We start from the raw sequence: 22130 nt of genomic DNA on the forward strand, positions 1-22130 counted from the left end.
GAATGGACTACATCGCGATAAAAAAAATAATCAAAGTAGGCAATGAAGAAACAAGGGCAAGTCTTCACTGGTTTCTTTATTTGCCTAATGATACAATGTCTTGGAATGCAATAGAATTGGAGTTGCTTTCATAATTTCCCTCGTATTATTATCTATTACCTCGGCTGTACTTTTTTTTTGGTCTTCCTCTACTAATTTTTCTCACAACTTGGTAAACGTCGTCATAAGAATAGTCGGCTGCTTCGGAGGGAAAATGTTCTTTATAACTTGGTTCACACAATATTTTTGTGGTCTCATTCTATATTATTTATATATCTATAGGGTGATTCAAAACGAACGCACCAACTGCTAACAGTTGTACAGAATACAATGAGAAGAACATAAAAAACTGAGAAAAATAACTCCCAGCTTCAATTAAAAGTTGCAGCGTGTTAAAGTTAGGAAATTTTAACCAAAAATGTTCTTGAAAAAAAAAACGTTTTTGTTCCAGTTATATTAGACAGAGTATTCATTCAATTGCAATAACATTCACTAATGAAATTATTTTTCTTTTAGTCCATTTGCTTTTTTAAAAACTGAAATTAAATTTTTTTGTTAATTACACAATTTTTTAATAAATCTTAGGCCCGGTTGTATAAAGCTTAGTTAACATCGTGTCAGCCAACAACGCGTCAAGTTGCAAATCCGCCCATTTGATTGGCTGATTCAAATCCAATGTTAAATATCCCCCAATCAGATCGCTTAATATTATGTTAACTTTAACAACGAACTTGACATCATTTTATACAACCGGGCCTTAGTCAATTAATCATGTGCTTGTATATGTCACCAAAAAAAAATCAAAATTTGGAAAAATAAGAAAAACCAAAAAAGCATCAGAAGAACATTTTTATTATTATTTCATGTTCCTCTCACTCTACTTTAGACGATTACAAGTAGTTGGTGCAGTCGTTTTGATACACCGTGCATAGTTTATTTGACAAGACTGTTATGTCGCTTTACACTACAAAAAATTTGAAAATGAGAAAATTTTTTGGTAATGATCGATTTCTTATTCATGGTTTCAAAATCTATTTGTTCACCTAACAAAATCTCAGTGATATTAATCTATACAGGGTGTCTCAAAAATGGCGCCCAATCTCCTAAGGGTCTTAAAGAATAGAGGTCTGGTAAGGTAAATCTCAATGCAAAACTTTGATCGGAACAATAGATTTTGTACAACTTGCTCTTAAATATGCTGATTTTTTAAAGAGATGTATCTCCTTTATTAACAAATTTTACAGGTGAATTATAAATTTCATTACTGTTTTAATTTTTCTAAGACCCCTTTGGGTAGTGGAACAACACAGAAGTCCTTCTTTTTCGAGTAATGACCTACCAAAATAGGCTAAAATAACAGCGGCAACACTGACCTCAAAGGAGAATTGGTTTAGTTCATTGTGCATACCAACCGATGTTGCCACATTTGCTTACTTTAAACTGTGTATAACTTGGAAACTAGCCAAAGGACAAAAAAATTGACAACGAAATTTAACTCTACTCTTCGAATATGTTATCCACTCAAGAGATTGGGCGCCATTTTTGAGACACCCTGTATATGTATTAATACGTGAAGGAAAACCTTTGTACCCCCTTTTAAGCAAATTGCGCGCACGGAGGGTTGTGAGATTTGGCGTAGTTAAAGTTTATGTGGAGAAGGAGTGCAGAAAGATAAAATTTCTGTATAATATACAGGACGTTCCCAAAAAAAGAGACAAATCCATAACTCCCTTATTTATCGGAGGATTTTAATTATCTATACACCAAATTAAATGGTTGTGAATAAGCTATAAAATGGCGTACTAAATTCACGTAAAACCCAAAGTTAAATAATAGCGTCCTTTCAGTTATGTATTACAAATTCCCCCAGATTTTTTTCTCATTTTCGTGTACGATGAGTATTTGCTGGAAAATTCTCTTTTTTCCACCTTTTCTACCCTTCAAACTTTTGCTGTTTTTTCTTCATTTTTTTTTCTCCGAATTATATGTCCACTCATTTACCTGAAACTGTCCTTATATTATAATCTTTTCTGTGGCTTAATTTAACTACAAATACAAAAAAAAATCCAAATTTTGCATTTTTCCGATTTGTCAATCTTTAACTTTTTTATTTTATCTAAACAACCAAATAAAAATCTGTAACAACGCATACATTTTTCCCCAATTTAAAGTTTCCTGTTTACACCAGACGAGACTCGAAAACTTAACTCCATAAAATTACCAAATTGAATTACGTCGTTCCAGGAACCGCCTAGTATTTTATAATCAACACACTGTACTTTATCGCCGACAACCAGTTAAAACCATCAGGGGTAGTAACTGTATTTATAGACGTAGTGATTGATGAACGTCGAACCGCGGGGTTTTCCTTAATTGAAACATATAAAATATGGAATACGTCACTCTGAATATTTAGGGTGGTAGGTATGACACACTATTTTATCACCCCATCGCCATATCGAAGGGTAGTGCACACTGATGGAGATGTTTGATACTTTTACAACACAAAACGCTTTGTTAATTACTTCTTCGTTTCCCGAAATAACCTATTCTGACTTATTTTTTTTAGTGATCGGTCATTTGTATTCGTTTGTCAGCCACGTTGTTCACTAAACATAAATGACCTATTGCAAATAATTGCTTGTAATTAGTATTTAAACGTTTGTTCAATACAAACAGTGTGGCGTGTTGCGATGAATAATTTTCCTGTCTTCGATAAAATGTTTCCCGACCTTTGCTAATTGTTGGTTTGCTGTGTGTAATTTGTTTATCAGTTCGGCAAAAGCAGTTCTCTTAACGGAAGAGGCAGTTTTCAATTTAAAAATCTACTTCAAATTTGACAGACGGGCTTTATCAGTGTAAAAAATTTGTTTTATCTAATCCCGTGGGATAAATGATACTTATCCCACTAATTTTAAGTGGAATAAGAACTTCATTACCTCACGCATTTTCATTACCTCACTCAGTGAGGTAATGAGTTTCATTACCGCACTCAGTGGAATTAATGAGTTTCATTACCTCACTCAGTGGAATAAGTAAATTCTTATCCCACTGAGTGCTTACCGAAACTCATTTATTTCACTGGCGAAAATCAATAGATAAGATTTATTTTTTTAATTTGGGGCGGTCTTAGATAAAATTTTGTACATAACACGTGGGCTAAAGCATATTACAGGAAACTCGTGTGATTACAGATGAACTCGGCCTAACGCCCTCGTCATCCGCAATCTTCACACTCGAGTCCTGTAATATTGCTTTTATCCCACTAATTATGTAAATAACTGTTTCATCCTATCTTTAGATTATTGCAAAGTAAATGTGGAAGGGAATGTTTAGAAGGAATAAATTAAACATATCGTTGATTGTTGATTTAGTGGTGGAAGTAAAAGAGATCTGGGGGTGCTAAATCAGGCGAATAAGGTGCACGTGGCAGCGATTTTTCGCCGCAGCAAATTAGAATTTGTATTAACGAGTCACAGACAAATCTACAAAAGACTTTCTAATTGCATCACAGCAACACTTGCTAGTTTCTGAATTCTCGCGAAGGCGAAGAACCCTTGCAGTAGATGTAATTCGTCTCGAGTTATCACCAAAACGCCTAATGTGGCAGCTTTCCTTTTCGAACGTGACTCCTATCGGAAAATTCCTCAATCATTCACTGATAAATCCTCGAATAAACTCCACTCTTGCGGATATCCTCTTCTGAATGGCACTCGAGTCGAACAGCGAACCTTGCGGGACCACTCGGCAAACTTACCGGGAATACTATCTCCTGAAGTGTTATCGGAAGCCCACTCACGTCGACGATCCTTCAGCAACGCTTCTGCTCGCTTTGTGATAGCAAACATGACCCAAAATATCCACATTTTTCCATCAGGAAAGAGATTGATGCACCGCTCCAAAATAGTTTTAGGTCTCCGTCTTGTTTGTTGCTTTTCCTTTGAACGTTCACTTGTCTGATTTTTTCCCATGTAGGAAACAATTATTTTGACAGGCGACCGAATCGAAAGTATACCAGCGCTGTCCAAATAAATTGTTGTTACGAAACGACGCTTTTTACATGCAGATGACTGTGCTGGAAATGCATTAAAAGCGACGACTGTATTAAAATAATAATGGTGATTTTAAAAAATTTTCCTCGCCGGATAATAAATAATTTCAAAGCTGGATTTACGACGCTGCTATTGGTAATTATCATAACAATTACTATTTTTAATGAGAAATTTTAAGGTCGATCATTTTGAATCGGTTTATTTATGGATTTCAGTCCTGCTTCTGATGCATCTGGTATATATAGTCTGACATATTTAAAGTGACCCCATTTTGGAAAATTATTTATTATGAAACCTGTGTAAACTAATAAAAGAACGGAGTTTTTTTATCACACTTTCGACACATCTGGAACTTTCACACTAAATTCTATATTTCAATAATTAGATATTTTGTAATAATTTACAAACATGGCACGTCTTGTGTAATATCAAATTTTCTATGGGGTTCAGGTCCGTACCTTCTGCTTTATATTTTATTAAGTACATCTCTTGTTCGCAGTTGTGTCATCTTCGAAAATCAAAATCAGTTTTTTAGTACGATTTGACAATTTTTTTGCAACTACGAAGAAACCACGAAACAAATACAGCTGACGGACTTTTAATAATAATTCAGAAAGTACTTCTTAAGCCAGACAGTTGTTCATTGTTTTCAAATTCATAACGGCTATAGACTGCAGATATGGTCAACAGGATTTAAAGTTGGCCTTTTTGGAGGTCATTGCATGCATGCAATGTATTTGCATTGGTGACCAGGTGTATTTGGTAGCCATTTTTGTTGTCTATTGTCTGTTTCGCTATTATGGTGTACAGTTGCATAGACATGTCATATATCTTAAGATAAAAATCAGAACTTTTATTATTTTATGCAGCAATATCCAATGCATTCAAGAAAAAAAATTATCAAAAATGATTTCTAGTTTCTACATAATAAATCAATAGAATTGGAATTTTTAAAAGATTTACTGAAACCTCATACAAAATTTAGTTATAAAACTTCAAAATCGGTCGAATTCTAACCTCAATCGGCAGTCGCGAAATCTTTCTTCTCCTATTGAAAACACTTGTTCAAATGCACAATTTTTCTTTTTGTAAATCTTGCATTGTGCCAAAATTGTTGATTTTTTGGAATTTTTGAAACACCGAGACATGTGTAAACACATATCGGTAAACTTCGGAAGCAATCGTTTTTACTCGGCTACGTACACTCGCAACGTGTACTCCTAATTATGTGGTAAGGAAGTGTGTGTACGATGCGGCAAATTATTTCCGCACCTGACTCAATGGAAAACGGCTTTAGGCTGCTTGTCGCTTCGTAAAGTTTGTGAGCAGATATAAGAGATGAATCACACATGCAACAACTTTAAAATCATAGTACGATTAACAGAAATCAAAATGTATTAAATAAAAAATGTCATATTGATCGCTAGGCATCAAGATAAAAATCCGAATCAGAATCGTTGCTGGCAATTCTGACCTCAACTATCTGTCGTCAACTAGGAAAATTGGCAACGTAGCGTACATAGACGCACCATGTTATTTCTTATCTTCAAGTTTTGTTGTTTTCCCACTTCACTATTTTCTGTTTTGTGAAGGTTCCATTATTTTTTTACGATTTGACGTCGTCAGCATCTGTTTACTCGTAGTCACGCAATGTTGTCATATCTATTTAACATAACTGTCAATTCTAGTCAAATTATTTTTAATTTTCAAAGTTAAATAATGTAAAAATTCAATCATGAGTCATGTTATAACTAAGTAAATATTAGTTATTTATGTGTCCATATACTTAAATAAACTTTCTGATTTCCCAAAATCGTATTAATATGAAAATTCGTAGCTGACTATTCAAATAAAATATTTTCAAAATGGTCGAGTACCGGAAATTGAAGCCATCTTTGTTTTTTTTTTTTTTAATAGAAAGACCCCATTTTGATTTCAAAGTTCGATTCTACCTTAAATTCTGAGTTTAAAACCTCCTTTTGTCAACACTTATCTGTCATCGTTTTTGACCTATGTCATTTCTTTTCGCAAAAAAGCGGTGTTGCAGGACATCAAAAAATGTATAATTGATTTTTTTAAATTGGATTCCTAAAGGTTTGGCAGATCTTTTGCGCCACTAGTGACATTTTTTGTATGTTTCATACGCCTACTGCAAATTTTCAAAATTGATAATCAAAAAATGTCGAAAACTTAATTTTTTTAAATGGCAACCATCACTTCTGACACTAGATGTAAATGTAGAATTTAATTTTAAGGCCACTTTTGTGGCCTATTTCCAGCCGTTTTGGGGTAATTTCTATTTTTTGAATAAAATATTCTTGTTTTTTATCAAGCAATCGTTTTATTTGAATTGTGCAACATTACCACATAAATGCAACAAATTTTCTGACATGTTCAGTAGGTTTTGCAATTTATTACATTTTAGAACAAACAAATTAATTAATTATTTGTTTAATTTAATGGTATTTAATATATTCATGATTTAATTGCTCGTGTTGCTACAAAGCATTTATTGCAGCAGATATTTGAATAGATAATACATGAATAAGTACTAGTTTCTAGTTAGATCAAAGCTATCTGCAAAATTTAGTGACATCAATACTCATTTACAAGTTGGTATTATGTACACGTCAAACATGTTCTGTTGCATTTTTTAAATAATAGTTATTTATTTAACAAGTTAGTGTGTAAATTGAGCTTTTTTTGGTATGAGTGGGCCCACGAGTGCCAAAAAAAGTCCAATTTACACAAGAACGTGTTGAATATAACGTTTTTTTTGTTCGACGACCCCCTTAAAGGCTCCAAATCGCTTAAAATCTTTAAAATTAACTTGACGCTTCGTTTTGACAAGTTGTCATTGTAAAATAAAATTCAAGTCTTAGTTTTGATTACTTAAGCTTTAAAATTTGAGTGAGACACTGTGTTATAATTTTTTGATTACAAGAATCTAAAAATGAAGTGGTACGAGTGATACAATTTTTATACAGGGTGCTTAAAAAATGACGAAACAACGCTATACCAGACGATTCAGGAACACCCCCTGAGTACTAGAAAAATGTTAAAAAAAAAGAAATCAACATTTAATTTATTAATAGTGCAGAATGATGTTGTTTCGCCATTTTTTAAGCCCCTGTATGTATGTATTTGATTTTTCTTCAATAAAATTAATCTTGAAATTGTTTTAAGCAGATGCAGATGAGACAACGTAAAAGCGATGTGTCTTACAGATTTAGAGATCTCAGAGTTAAATTCGACATTGGACACATGTTTTAAATGAAAGACAAAAATCACCTCATTAAGATGTGTCATCTGCATTGTCTGTCTTATCTCACCGCACAAGTAGTTATTTTTAATTGAACGTTGAAAAGGTGTGACTAAAGCCTCTTGGGTTGGTGGAACTGCTGCGCGACATTCTTTACCTGAGCAGCACTAAAATGATCTTTGTAGTTTATCTCTATTATCTCGCGTGCGTTTCGTCTCCATTCACGAGAGAACTCTCGTTGTGCTCCTGCAGTTTCGGTCTAAAATTCGTCCCGCCTTGATAAACATCTTCCAGAGCTAATTCCGTCTGCTCTATTTCAGTAGATAGTAGAAATGGTCCATAAACACCTTCGTTACGTGCGCATTCTGTCTTTGTGCTGGTAAACAGAAGCGCCAGCCGACAATTTAATAGACTTCATTGGCGATCCGGAGGCACCACGTTGGACCCCTTCCGTAAACAGAGGGTCAGGATGGGGTTGAATACCAGCATGATTTATTAATAGACCAGCCTGCATACGCTAACTTGCTACGAGGATCGGTTTCATCTTTAATTGACTGTAAATAATGACACTCACAAGCCGACCGCCGCCACTAGTCGATAATCAATCCCAATTCCAGGACCATCAAACCATCATGCAGTTACTAAACTTGATCATCTTTTTTTATTGGGTGTAATGCATTTGTTCGACAGAACGGCGAATTCGTATTAATGGAAATTTGATTATTTTATTTGCAATTATATAGTACAGTATCCGGTTTTTTGCTTTTCACTGTTCAAAATCGAGACTGATTGGAAATCACTTCACTAATTGGTATTAAAAATTTCATCAGATGTCAGTCTTAAAAGTTAGGTTAGTGATTTTGAGAACGTTGAAATCTTGATTTTCATAAAGGTGTGCATTATGTGGGACCTGTCGGTTGTAAAAGAATCATGAGGAGCTCCAATCGTATTTACGAACTAGAATAAATGTTCGAAATGTCTGCCTTCAGCTTCCAAACATAATGCTACTCTCGTCGCTTCATCTTTTCAAATGACCTTTGCAAAGTCGGGACATCAATTAAATTGCAGTTATCAGTAAATACTTGCATTAATTCGGGAATTGTGCCAGGCCTGTTTTTGAACACGTTGTTTTTCAGGTACCTATGGAAAAACAAAATAATCAAGGCAAGTTGTTGGTGCCTTGAAAGTCCGGAATGAGAGTTACTATTGTAATTAATGACATTTGATGACATTTGATTAAATTTGTACGTGCTGCCAACTAAAGTGTATTAATTATGGCCATCTCGACTGAACTAGTAAAGGTTACGTCAAATAATGGTTATTTAGATTACGGTACGGTAGGAATATTTTACAGCGCGAAAACTAGGTTTCAGGCACGAGGCGAAGCCGAGTTCGTTAGTTGGAGCTTTTAAGTTTCTCTTTTTTTTTTTGTGAAGAACCACTCGGTGTACCCCTCCAATCGATCGCTTGCTGTGTCAAAGACAAGCTCGATAATTTAATTTTCATTAATTGTGGCGGAATAAAGGGGAATAATGCGACAACGGTGGCAATTTTTCGTTGTGATCATAAACAGACTGCACAAATATCGCAATTTTCCGCTCTATTTGGGGTAATGGAACGGAAAACTTTTACATCAAGCTACCCGAGCTGGATACAACCCCTGCTAATACAAGGGACGAAACATATAATCATAACATTTTTATGAAACTTTATTATTATTGACGGGGGAGGAAATCACACTAATTGAAATAATATTATGAATATAGACAACGAGAAATGATTTTTGAAAGAAATTTGTTCCAATCGGGACAAAAGATCAAACACTCAATCTCACCCCCGCAAGACTGTAACAGAGCCCAACTAAAATAATTAATGGAGGTTTACACGAAAGTAGACGAATCAAAGTTGCGTTGACGAAGGGTCGGAAAGGGTGAGTCTGTCAATTACACCCCAATGGTGCTCGCTCCATTATTAACAAGCTCAGAGTTGTTCGTTTTTAATTCACGATCATGTTCGATAATAATCGTTGACGTGAAGCAGCTTTGAGGGCAAGATGTGCCCTTTGACCGCAACTGTGCGAACTGCTTGGCCATTTGGAACTCTCCAACGATCCCCTGACCGTTCGGAAGTCTTCAATAAAATGAATACAGAATGGGGTATCACATGGCGAGGAATTGAGAAATTCCCTTTATGGAATTAGATGTTTTCAAACACGTGGTCGAGTTTTTATTAATAAATTTAATTGATTTGGAGTGTACTCTAGATTGGTCCTCGTTCACGGTAAAAAACAAATTTTTACGCCGCCGCGCTCGTGCGTGTGAACTTCCAACTTGTGAACAAAAGTAATGCTTTATGCACAGGTCGCATAAATAATTGTTTCGTTCTTGGAACAGCCTGTGGGGCAGATGACCTGAGGGAAATGAAGTCTTGTGAGCAATCAGAACAAACGCAGGCTCTGATTGGATTTATGAACGGGGCATAATCTGTTGTGATTCGCAATGATGACTTCATCCAACCACCTCGTCACTTAAAAAACAATATTCACCCGGAATTTATGCGGTCGTAGTTTAGAAGGCAGTCTGGAACGCATCTCGCCAGTTAATACTGTAAAAGTGGCTCAATTATCCCATAAAGATAGGGCTAATGGCGACCGTATTAGTTAAGAGCAATACGTTGGCCGCGAGATATACGATCCTCGGGGCTTTTTTCAACTTTCCCCCTGAAAAGGGCGACGTCGGAGTATAGATTTTCGGCTAAGACGGGGATAAAGGTGGTGTAAATAATGCAGCTCACGTAACCTTGTCGTATTTGAGTCAGAAATAGCACCAAATAGGGAGAGAACTCGAACGGGGATGAGGTCCTTGCCCCTCTCTCGCGGTCTCGTCTTTTACAACGACCAGATCAGATCTAAATTTCATTTGACCGTCGATAAGTTGATGGGCCTCGTCGCTGCGGAATCTGAAGACGACACATTTTTCGAATTAGGAGGTGGGAATCTGTGGGGATTTACACCGTTGCGGTACGTCGAGGGTGGAATGGGGTTTTTAAGTTTTTTTTTATTGTGGGTAAGTGTGAGGGTAGCGGCGATGCTAATTTACGACCAAAGAAGTACCATAAGTGGAGTGGTCTCGGAGGGATGTTAGAGGCACTCACGTATATTGACAAAGAAATGGAAGAAGTTTACAACTTAAACACTGTATGAAAGAGGGGTGCAAGGGTGACAATTTTGTAATTGACTGATCAAAACAGTTAGTTAGTTGGACTTAATCTCTCACAGTAACCAACCTTAGGCATTCAAAATTACTGTTGAAAATTCTAGTTACACACAACATGACAAACGTTATTTCCCTAAAAGTTTGAATTCTAGGGAGTAATTTATTTTTGACACGATTATACGTACTCGTAGCATGACTCGTAATTGCATTTTTGAATTAATTAAATTACTGAAAATGGAAAATTGTAAATGAGTTGACTTGAAATAAATATGGCAACAATACGTGACTGCGAGTGACAGTTGTTGACTCGTCATATCGTAATAAGTGTGAAAAAATGGATGTAAACATGAACAATTTTAGATTAATGGAAGATTCGCAAGACAAAAAATAGTGAAGTGAAAAAACAAGTGAAGTGGAGGTTGAGTGGAGTAGCTATAGCTAGACTCCGCCTCCTATTTCTTACCTTTTAATAGGATACTTTTTTATTTTGTTATGTATTATCTTTGTTTTTTTGAGAAATAAAGTGAAAAACACAGTGAAGTGAAGACATGAAGACAACAAAAGAAAGGAAACGACTTTCGGGTGTCTAATCTCTGAACGCGACGTTGCCAGACGTCCAGATTCCGATGATTTATAATCATAACTTATAATGGTGCTTTTCTCCAGAAAGTTCTAACTTTATTGATTTATTATTCGAGAACTAGATGTCAGATATGACATTTTTTAAAGCAGTGGATATTACTGCAGAACGATTTATCAGTATATGTGTCAAGTGATCTGCCTTAAGGTCCATAAAATAAGAAAAAAATACCACTGAAATTATTTATTTACAGTAAAATATAATTTTCGACAAAAATTCTGCAATAAGTATACACTTCTTGAAAACTAAATACTGTACTTTTATACTCAGCACCCTAAAACAACGGTAACGTAAAAATTAAATTATCACCAAATAGGTGACAGGTGACAGATCTTAAATAATTAATATAAAATAAATATAAATAATAATTTTTGATGCGTAAATGGCTAGAAACCAAATTGACTGTTACAGATTCTGGTGAATTGACAGTGTTTCATAATTTTCCGAACCACAATCCATACGTTACGTTATCCATACTGTGACACTTCATAATTAGCCTACTATACTACGTAGACACTATGCTATATAAACTAAAGATAAATTGATGTGATTACTTGGTTGCCTAAAAACAAGGGGCTTTAGAGTAATGTAAAGTGATTAAAATTTTGAGGAAAAAAGATAAAAACAAAAACTTAGCACCAAATCAAATGTGTTTTTTTTTTCAGAGAAAAAAATGTTAACTGTCATGTTCAAAAATTTACCACTAATCATCACTTATTTTTAAAAATCTTTTGCCACATTGTCAATAACCTGCAGTTTAATTTTTTTCTGTAGTCTTTAAATTGTCATTTAGTAATTATTGCAAAATTTTTGTGGGTCGTGTTTCTAATCATGCCTTTACTTCTCAACAACTTCCTCATTTTCATTATTGCTGAAGCAAGGAAGGTTTGATGTTTATTTATACGAAAGCTAATACGGAGTGATCAAGAATGACTGAGTCTGTTGGTAACAATGAAATTTGGCAAATTTAAAATTTACCAACGAAGGTTAATTTTTGTAATAGTATAAACATAACCTGCATTACCAAGAATGTTTTTAATGTCATCTCAAGTTAAAAAATCCAGTCAATGCGTGGTCAGTGCCAATTACTAGACAAAAATCACCAGTATTTTCAATTGTTTCATTGCCAACAGACTCAGTCATTGTTGATCACGCTGTATGTGTACTATACGTTTTGAAAAACCTCTTCTGCTGGCTAAAGTAACTGAAAATTAATCAACACTTAATAATATTAAACTATGAATATTGCAGAGTGACAAGTATAAAAAAAAAAAAAATTTTAAACTGTCAAATGTCAAATTTAACTAAGAAATACTTATAACAACCTTGTATATTGCGATGCAAGTACTAAAGACAGCTAGATCCAGATTCTTACCTTATCATGTCTTTAGCGATCCATCTACGACCAGCAGCAAGCCTAATGAATATATTATAAGTGGCGTACTCACCTGATTTGATTCCCGTTGACCGTACTTGGGGTGGCTTTAGACATCATTAAATTACGTATCCAGTTTCATAAAAATTGCAAAATGAGAGGTTGTTTGTTTATCCTAAAAGAAAAAGAAAAAATCTAGTATTATAAATACTGTGACCGAATTGTGGTTAAATGATTGTTTTCATTAATAAATTTTAACGTCTCAACCATAAATCGTGTATATTTATTTTAACGTCCTCCCAACAACTCACGGTATTATTACTCTTGTTTTAGAGTGATATATGGCCAGGTAGGCAGCATGTCTTGTTTATTGAATAAACTACTTTAAATGTAAATGAAGCAAATGGTACTAGCGTCGATACCTTCTGTTTCTAACGAGATTTGTCTTTTCGTGATTGTTTTTTTTTTTGACAAACCACCTGATAAGAATTATTGAAACAAGGCGGGGCCCATCATCTGACATTCTTCCCACAGAAACTTGTACTCGACGCGTATTAGATAATTTTCTTTTCACTGGCGTTTTTGTCGAAGACAGAATGGTAAATAGCGTTGCTTGTAACAAACAGAGTAAAAATCGTATTTGTGTTAAGAGAGTCCGTCGATTCTTTTTATCTTTCCTTGCAACTTCTCCCGGGACCGGAATAAATATATAATAAATAACTCGCGATGTTGAGAAGCGTTCCGACTCCTTTTTGTGTGAATCTAATGATATCGTTTCCACTTGTGATAGCGCGTTTAAACTTCTGCTACACGGGACGAATAAATCTCAACGAAAAATGGGAAAAATCCGATAACAGAAGGGTTTTCCATCTTTGTGCCTCTTCGATTTCTTTTATCAACCGGATAAGTACTCATTTCAAGAGTGCACCCAGAACTTATCGATCGTCAAATTGGATTGTCATCATTTTATTACATTTTCAGTTCCTCAAAGAAGCAAGCGAGAGAAATACAAAACCACTTGTAATTAGTTGTTTCGTGCCAGTTTGCTCCTCAAAATGTTGTCTTTGATGTGCTCAAAGATGTTTTCAGAGCTCTCAGATGACACAATCATTGTGCAGGAACTTAAAAAGGCTCAAGAAGTCGCAAATAATTCACCAACACAGTTATTTCCCAGCTCGTTAAAATCTGATTATTTTCAAATCCAAATTTTTATTTTTATAATAAATTGAATGCAGGAATTGTAATGTCGAGATCGTTTATTTCTTATTTGCTGCGTCCAACTCTTGTATCTAGTGAAGTACTTTTCAGCCAAATTCTTCTTTGCTACCATCTGTTACGTTGGGAAGAACAGCTGTGGTGCAAATGACTGATCTGTTACTATGACAACTCATATAAAAGTTAATGCCAAATGTGTGCAATTTGCACCACTTATGTTCATTCCAACGTGAACAGGTTTTAGTACTACAACGTGATCAACAATGACTGAGTCTGTTGGTAATGAAACTATTGAAAAATATTGGTGTTTTTTTTTGTTTCGTAATTGGCACTGACCGGATGTTTTAACTTGACACGGCATTAAAAAAAATTAGGTTATGTCGGTTATGTTTATGCTGTTACAAAAATGACCCTTTGATGGTAAACGTCAAATTCTCCTTCAATTCTGTCAAAGCTCACAACCGGAAATGCGTTTAGTTTACAGTGGTACCAAAATCATTCAAATTTTCATTGTTACCAACATTTTTAAAAATAACCCGCACAATCTTGAAGAACTGCAAGAGGCAATTTCTAATGCATGCAACGCAAGATGCATTTGAAAATATGCAACGGGGGGTTAACACTTGCATTGAAGCTGGGGAGAACACTGAACACTTTCTGTAATTCTCAATAAAACTACATTATCCTTTATTGCTTTCATTTCCTTTAAATTAAAACGATTGAATATGAGAACCATCACAAAGTTAACCATAACCTCACATTTATTCAATCAGTCAATTGGCATTCTGGGCAATCGTACAAAAAAATCCCTCCTACTCTAATTTATAATTTAAATGATCGCACGGTATTAGTTAACAAGTTAACTGCATCGTTGTTGCTATTGGTGACTTAACTTCACGTTGTTCCAATATCCTTTCTTGTTAATTTAGCAGAATTTTTCCTGTAAACGTCGCCTCTCCGACTAAGCCCCGTTCAACACGGAAAGATTACCTCACGTACATTTCCCCCGAGTGAATTACGTCCGGTAATTCATTTTCTGTGTTTTTTCTTACCCATCTGGTCCCGTCTGCAATACCAAACGGATCTGTTCCCCGAGCGCCTCGAACTTAATGATGTTCTCAGCATATTTTCATCAAGATAGAAAGTTAATTTGTAAAGCGCGATTATAAGTTTAATAAGCGGGGCGTCGGTGGATCCGACAATGTAGACTTTACCCATTTACGCAGATCAGCCACCCCAAAATGCACGCAATGGGGCGAACGGTTATTACATGGTTCGGATGCCACGAGAAAGTTGGGTGGAGTTAGACGGTAACCGTCTCTCGTCATAAGGAAATAAGTCAGTTCCCTTCAGGATGTGCGCGTAAATAGCCGCGGTAATCCAACCCCTGTTATTAAGGGGGTAGTATTGTGTCGCCGCCTAAATGCGGGCCAAAATTGGGCGTATCGTCGCTTGATATGATGTAACAACTTTTCAGAGGAATGTAAATGGAGATGATATCGGTCTCGGAGGAGGTTTTTGCAGTTTCTACCCTTTTCGCAGCCGCTTGCCGTACAGCTCGAGGGTCAACTGGTGGTTTTACATTATTCATTCCTTGTTCATATTGTTGGGTGTAACTGGATCCTATGCCGTCTTATTAAACACATTTCCTTGAAGACTTTGATCAAATATTTATCCCTCACGACAAAAATTTCCAATTTGTATCCCACTGGAGAGGTGCCAAGGTGGCACCACTGTACTCCCACCAGATGTACTAACTTCAGTTTGTTCATTACACAGGACCTGATCCCGATTTGTTGCAATTAAACTTGCTTTGCATCCTGCCGGAAATTGGTTTTAATTCATTTGTGCACTTCCGTCATCTAATGTTTCATCCAAACAACATGATTTTAAACAGAGAACTTTTCGTTTTGTTTCGTCTCCACACAATGGTGGAGTGAAGCACTTAAATCGGTTCTAGCAATAGAAGAGGTAGTGACAATGACTTATTGAAATGAATCATCACGTCACGTCAGTCCAATGAAATGGGAACAACCGAACCTTTTGCCGTCACAGAGATAATTCCAGGTCCCCATCACGCAGTGTTCGTTTTTTACGTCGGCATTCCATTGTATTCTCATCGAGGTTCCATATTTGGCGCGAATTCTCATGTTCTAAAAGGAATAGTCAGTGTATCTATGACAGACATCTTAATGCGTCAAGAGCACAACCGAATCTGGATGTGTACTTGACGTGGTTTCGTTCATGTTTTATTGTTGTGTCTAGTCCAGCTTGAAAATAATTAAACCAAAACAATTTTTATGGACGTCACTATTTTGTCACGTTGGCGAGACTGGCCAAATGTCTACGCCAGAACGCGAATAGGAATGGTCCTGAGCTATAGTCTATTTTTTCCTGGTAGGCGCGTGCGTGCGCATTTACAAAATCCTGCAACGAAATGCGACTTTCCTATTGGTTACTTTATTTTTCTACTTACACTAGAGAAATGTGCAATATTACAGTGTTCTGTACTGTCAATCAGGTCCAAGCTGCCATTTTTGTTTCATCGTGTCTTAGTTTTCCTTTCGTGTTTTGTGTGTATTTTGTGTTGTGTCCGTTTATTTATTAAAAAAACAGTTCTTAGTTCTTAGAGGTTAAGAAGTTTTTATATGTCAACAAGATGTCTTAATTTTGATCACCAAACGGTGTAAGTTGGATTTATGCTAACATCAAGTAACAGTTTTTTTTTAATGCATATTTATAGCAAATTTCTTACAAGCCGAGAAAGAAATGATCGTTAAAGTATTTCGTGGGATCTCCAAGGATTTTGCCGAGTTAACCAAGACGGCTCAAATGGAAAAAACTGCAGATTATACTGGTATTGATTTCTGAGTTTTTTTTGGTTGTATCACAGCTTAATTACTTTGTGTTGAAGGTTGTGGATTTAGAACCATTCAATGATACTTGGCGGAAGAAAAGAAGTGTGGGCAATTACAGGCACCGAAGAAACCTGATAGGAAATGGATGAACATCAAAAATATCTCATTCGAAAAACAGTGCACTCATTTTTCTCTGCAAACAGAATTCCTACAATTGATGCTGTGTACAGGGAAGTGCAAAACAATGAAGAAATTCCAAACATCAGTCGTTCTAAGCTTTATAATGTTTTACATGAATTAAAATTTAAGTAAGTACATACATTGTTTTCAATTAACTGTAAACATTTAAATCTATGTTTATTTCAAATAGCACAAATAACGAAACAGAAAAAGCCTGTTAATAGAAAGAGAAGACATATCTTGGCGAAGAAGATATTTACGGGAAATAAAAAAAATACGCCAAGAAGGGAGACCTTTTATCTTGCAAGATACATGGTTATTAGAAATGATTGTTGTCGAAGCAGGCCATGTCCATGTTATGAAATTTTTGCCGCTTTCATGTGAACTGACAATTATTGTCGATGTCACTGTATTTTTTTTTAGGTGAAAAGTGCGGTGTTGATTATTTTATTTTATTTTTTTAATTAACGATTGAATCCAAAAGTATCGAGTTGTTTTGTACCCAATTTAACTCCTGTGTGTATAAAATAAAAAATGTTGTACATATAATATTTGTTATCAATTTTTCCACGAGTTGATTCATAAACTTTTTTGTTTACATTTTACAAATTATAGAAACATTAAATCATAAACATGAGTTTTAATCTGCAACCACAAATACCGATCCCCCTAGATAATATGCAACCAAAAATACTAACAATTCCTGCATCCTGCTAAAAATCTTAGCTATGTGATTCTACCTTTCGGAGATGCGCACGCACGCGCCTACCAGGAAAAAATAGACTTTAGTACCTTGGGGTACGCCCCTGTCTAAACGAGCGATTTTTTTAGTCCAATTATTTCCAGTACGGTTTACGGTTCGAAAAAAGAAAATGCAGTTATTTCCGGTGGAACTGAGTGCGAATGCAGATGTTACATTAAAATGTGTGAATTAAGTGTCTTCTCTTGGGTTGCGCGACCACATGACACGCCAATAATTTTATTTTCAGGTCAAGTTTGTGTCGTAATGAAGAACGGTTTGCAGTCAATTATTGTAACTTCAAAATGAGACGGCGTTTAACCTACATAAAATAATGAACAGCTTTATTCATTTCTGCCATAACGAGTAGGTGAATTAATAAATTGAAAGGTAATTAATAAATTACTGGAGAGGCGGGGTTGTGATTAAGTGGACGTTAATTTTGAAATTCACCGAGTTTTCTCCTTTTGTTTGGTGTGGTGACTTGCGAGTAAATTGCTGATTTATGGTTCGTCTTTATTTCTGCAGACGAATATATGGAGCTGGCGTTTTATTGAAATGTAAAGCGCTCGCTGTAAATTTAATAAACATGTAAAATTAGTGCATTTTATTTTGCATCTGTCGTAGAGTCTAGATATTGATAATAATTAGACTGAAATAATTAAATTTCGAAATATGAAATTACCAAGAAGAATATCAAATTATGTTAATACAAAAATTAATTTGGGACATTACTATTGTAGATACACTTGCAGACAGTTACGTTTTGAAAACTTCTGAAGTTTCAGGTTTTTTGAAATGGGTTGCAAACGCAAACATAGCAAATATGTATATGTAGTTCAATTATTTCGTCAAACTACATACATATTTAAAGCCTTTGAAACCTTAGGCCCTTGGTGCAAAGAAACCATCGATTTCATTAATGTCATCGGAAACCGACGAATCAGGCGAATTCCTTTTTGAGAGGATTTCCCTTGGCATTCAACGTGGAAACGCTGCAAGCATTCGGGGCACTTTTTCATATTCCGCATTATTACCGGAAATTTTTGTATTATAAAACAAAAATGTTATGTACTTAAGTTGATTAATTATATTTTAATTTCTACATTTTTATAAATAAAAGTTCAATTTGTTGAGAATAACAAATACATATAGAAAATTATATTAATTGATAGGTATTTATTAAAAATTTGTACCTAACATGAGAAATCTTTATTTTTTTTCGTAACAGGAACATTTAGGTTTAGTGAATTAAAATAGCACAGTGCAGCTGTTATCTAGGAAGCGTAAATTTCCAAGAATTTCTTAGAATGTAGCATGAAATTAATTTTGAAAAACGTATAAATATAACCACATAAAAAACAGATTTAAACAATAATAAAAGGCAACTGTAATTCACAATTTTGATGAGTTGTATCATTATTTTGTAAAAAGTATTTATTGTTTAAATTTTTAATACTCCGAATTCGAACTTTGTGAAACTCTCTGATCAAAAGAGTCCATAACGGTTTCCGTGGTGTAGTGGTTATCACATCCGCCTAACACGCGGAAGGTCCCCGGTTCGATCCCGGGCGGAAACACATTTTTTTTTTGTATTGCATCATCACCTGTTTTATTTATACTCTTATCAGCATGTTTAAAATAATAAATTATGTCTAATAACGTCGAGTCAATATTTGAAATACATATTAATTACTATCCCACCTCCACCCGGCGGCACGGCAATTTTGCCGGAGTATATACACTATTACGGATATTACTATCAAGTAATAGTGCAGTGCTTATCAACATAATTACCGGCGTCTTGCCTCCGCATTTTGACTTTGTTGTGTATTATGTTCTGTGTCAATGTTAAGGAACTTCCTCACGATGTGACATGAGTATAATAATATACCTTTTTGAATTTCAACTACCAATGTGTTATCTAAATCCAGAATTTTTAAATTTTTAAAAAGAGATTGCGGTACTATTCCCGTTGCTGAAATTACAAGTGGTAAAATCGAAATTTTTTCTAAACACCAAAGATTTCTCATAGCAACGGACAGCTCTAAATATTTATTAATTTTTGTGTTATATGTCTGTGTTATATTATGTGAATTTGGAACAGCTACATCTAAAAGATATGCTTGCTTTTGTTGTTTATTTAAAATTATAATGTCTGGTCTGTTATGCTTAATATGAATGTCAGTTAAAATTGTTAATTTATTAATGAAGATTTATTGAAAAACAAAATTTAGTTAATTAAGCCAATTCCTGCAGTATTTGTAAAGAATAATTTAAACGTTAGATGTCAAACTTGACACAAAATGTCACTAACCCATTTCATAAATCATTGGATGTGCCTTTAGAAATTTAATGACGTTCAGAATCAAGTTAAAAACTGTATTTATTGTTTTCAACTGTCATAAATTCTCATTTTTCTTTTTTGTAAACTGCCTCTTAACTACCCTAAAGCAAAATGAGCAGATAACGAACCGTTGCTCTAGACAACACATTCAACGTTACATTTCTGACAGGTCATGAAAAATTTGTCAAAACTGTCAAAGGCAAATGCGAAACCATTTTTAAAAGATTTGGAAGAATCAAGGACGTCGTTTCAAACAATAAAATTTTGTATGCAACTCGTTTCTGGGTAAATTGGGCTTTTCTAATTGCCCTCGCGGCCTTAAAACCTTCGCTATGCTCGTGTTTTAATCTTGTCCCTGGGGCAATTAGAAAAGCCCAATTTACACAGAAACTCGTTGCATAAATAACTATTATATTTTAATGGTTGACTCCCACCGCCATCTATTGTCTCAGATTAGTATTTATCACGGGTTGACACTTTGGTGTGACTCGCCCAGTTGTCATCATCAATGGCGTGCATCCCGCGCTTTAAATGACATTTGAATATTTTACTCTCCAGTTACTGCCCTAAATTAAACGGTTTTTCGAATAATTTCGTGTAATAACGACAGCCAGTGTGTGTCGAATTTATTTGTTATCACAGTACGTCATGCAGGAATTTAGACGGGCCCCAGTAAATTTTATCCATTACTTTAGAATTCATTTCAGTCATTTGCTGCTTAATACATGTCCTAAATAAGCTTCCCGGTGGTTCTAATTGTATTGGACAGCATTTCCCTAGAAATTTACAGAAGTAGAAGCGTTGTGGTGTTGGTGCAATGAGGACAAGCAGTGGCGGCTCGTCATAATTTGAAGAGCACATTTATTGTCAAAATTGGTCGATTAGTTATCAACTAGTTATAGGATTTTTCTTCATGTATACAACGTTGAACAATCATTCTTTCTTTCTTGTTGCCTCTAAAGTTTAATGTTTAATAAACAAATAAACAACAATAAACGTGCAACATGTATGTGTGTACATATGTATGTATGTATCCTAAATGTTCCGCTGGGATAAGTTAAAACGTTATTGTTGTAATTTGATGGTTTTAAGCTTTAAAATATGAATTTTTAGAATCTGCGTCTCTAATAGGTCTATTATTGTATTAAATTCGGCGTCGTTTATGGCTATCTCTTAAAACACTCGTAGTTTAATAGATCTCTAATAAAATTTTTATCAATATTTCAGTGTATTATTGTCATTTACACCAAAAAACTTCCAATATTATTGTTCAAACTCTATTTTTTAACAAATGTTGCAGATGTATTTGCATCCGTTACCTTGAATTACCAATTAATACAAAATTCCCTAGAATTTGAAAATGTAATGTTTTTATTTAAACATTAAAACAAGGGTGCAAATTCTAAAAAATAACATAAAAAACTCGTTTTATGGGGCACTCGTCCCATAGAAAACTCCCGTACGGGTCGTTTTCTACACTTGGGACTCGTGCGCCAAATCAACCCTTATAAAACTCGTTCTTTAATGTACTATTATGTAGCACTTGAAAGAATTAATAGTGCCGCATATCCTGCCCCGTTTGTAAAACACACCATAATCCATACTGCCGTGAGTGTTTGTATTCTGAAACATTGTTGAAAATCCAGCGTGAAATATCCGTACGTTTATTGTTCAAACGTAGTTTATTACCTCCAACCACCATTCCCGTGTTGTGAAACGCAATTCTTCGTTATTGACCAGTAAAATATGGCGACATTTGTTACGGGAAAATTTTGTTTCGATTTGTTGGTGTTATATTTTAAACGCCTGCCTCGGATTTGTCAAGATAATAACTGCAACAAAGTAACAGTCGATTGAAAATGTACAAGAACTAAGAAAACGAGAACTTTCTGACCGTTTCCAATTATTTTTTGACTTTAATCTAATTACCGGCGACATGTACAGTTCCACTTGACGCTTATTTGTATTCCACAAGTCATTGCGGTTTATAATTCAACTTTTTATTGTCCTCTTTCAGATCTACACGGACTGGGCCAATCATTACTTGGAAAAAGCTCGCAGTAAAAAGCGAGTCAATTCCTTAGCAGCGGATTGCAGTGACGGAGTGTTACTGGCTGAAGTCATCGAATCTGTTAGTAAGTACAATTTACGACTTGCACAACTTGCATTTTATTACTCGGTGGACAAGTAGTTCAAATCTTTTGTCGA

At 35.0% G+C, this 22130-nt stretch overlaps 1 protein-coding gene, 2 long non-coding RNA genes and 1 other non-coding gene across 8 annotated transcripts in view; 3 read left to right on the plus strand and 1 right to left on the minus strand.

Annotated features, from left to right (window-relative positions):
- Nucleotides 1-12864, minus strand: part of LOC138137459 (uncharacterized) — a 37173-nt gene extending 24309 nt beyond the window's left edge. Inside the window, exon 1 of the long non-coding RNA XR_011161746.1 lies at nucleotides 12657-12864. This is a non-coding gene — a long non-coding RNA (uncharacterized lncRNA). The remainder of the gene's footprint in view (nucleotides 1-12656) is intronic.
- Nucleotides 1-22130, plus strand: part of sick (sickie) — a 189420-nt gene that overhangs the window by 32408 nt on the left and 134882 nt on the right. For all 5 annotated transcript variants that reach the window (XM_069056865.1, XM_069056862.1, XM_069056861.1 and 2 more), the window contains one exon: nucleotides 21940-22057. In XM_069056865.1, the coding sequence (XP_068912966.1) occupies nucleotides 21940-22057 (118 nt within the window). The remainder of the gene's footprint in view (nucleotides 1-21939; nucleotides 22058-22130) is intronic.
- Nucleotides 16169-17468, plus strand: LOC138137457 (uncharacterized). Its single transcript, XR_011161742.1, has 4 exons — nucleotides 16169-16484; nucleotides 16542-16655; nucleotides 16713-16964; nucleotides 17027-17468. It is a non-coding gene; the product is annotated as an uncharacterized lncRNA (long non-coding RNA).
- Nucleotides 19083-19155, plus strand: TRNAV-AAC (transfer RNA valine (anticodon AAC)). The gene has a single exon. It is a non-coding gene; the product is annotated as a tRNA-Val (tRNA).

This window comes from Tenebrio molitor, chromosome 8 (genome assembly GCF_963966145.1).
Source record: "Tenebrio molitor chromosome 8, icTenMoli1.1, whole genome shotgun sequence".
Classification (NCBI taxonomy): domain Eukaryota; kingdom Metazoa; phylum Arthropoda; class Insecta; order Coleoptera; family Tenebrionidae; genus Tenebrio; species Tenebrio molitor.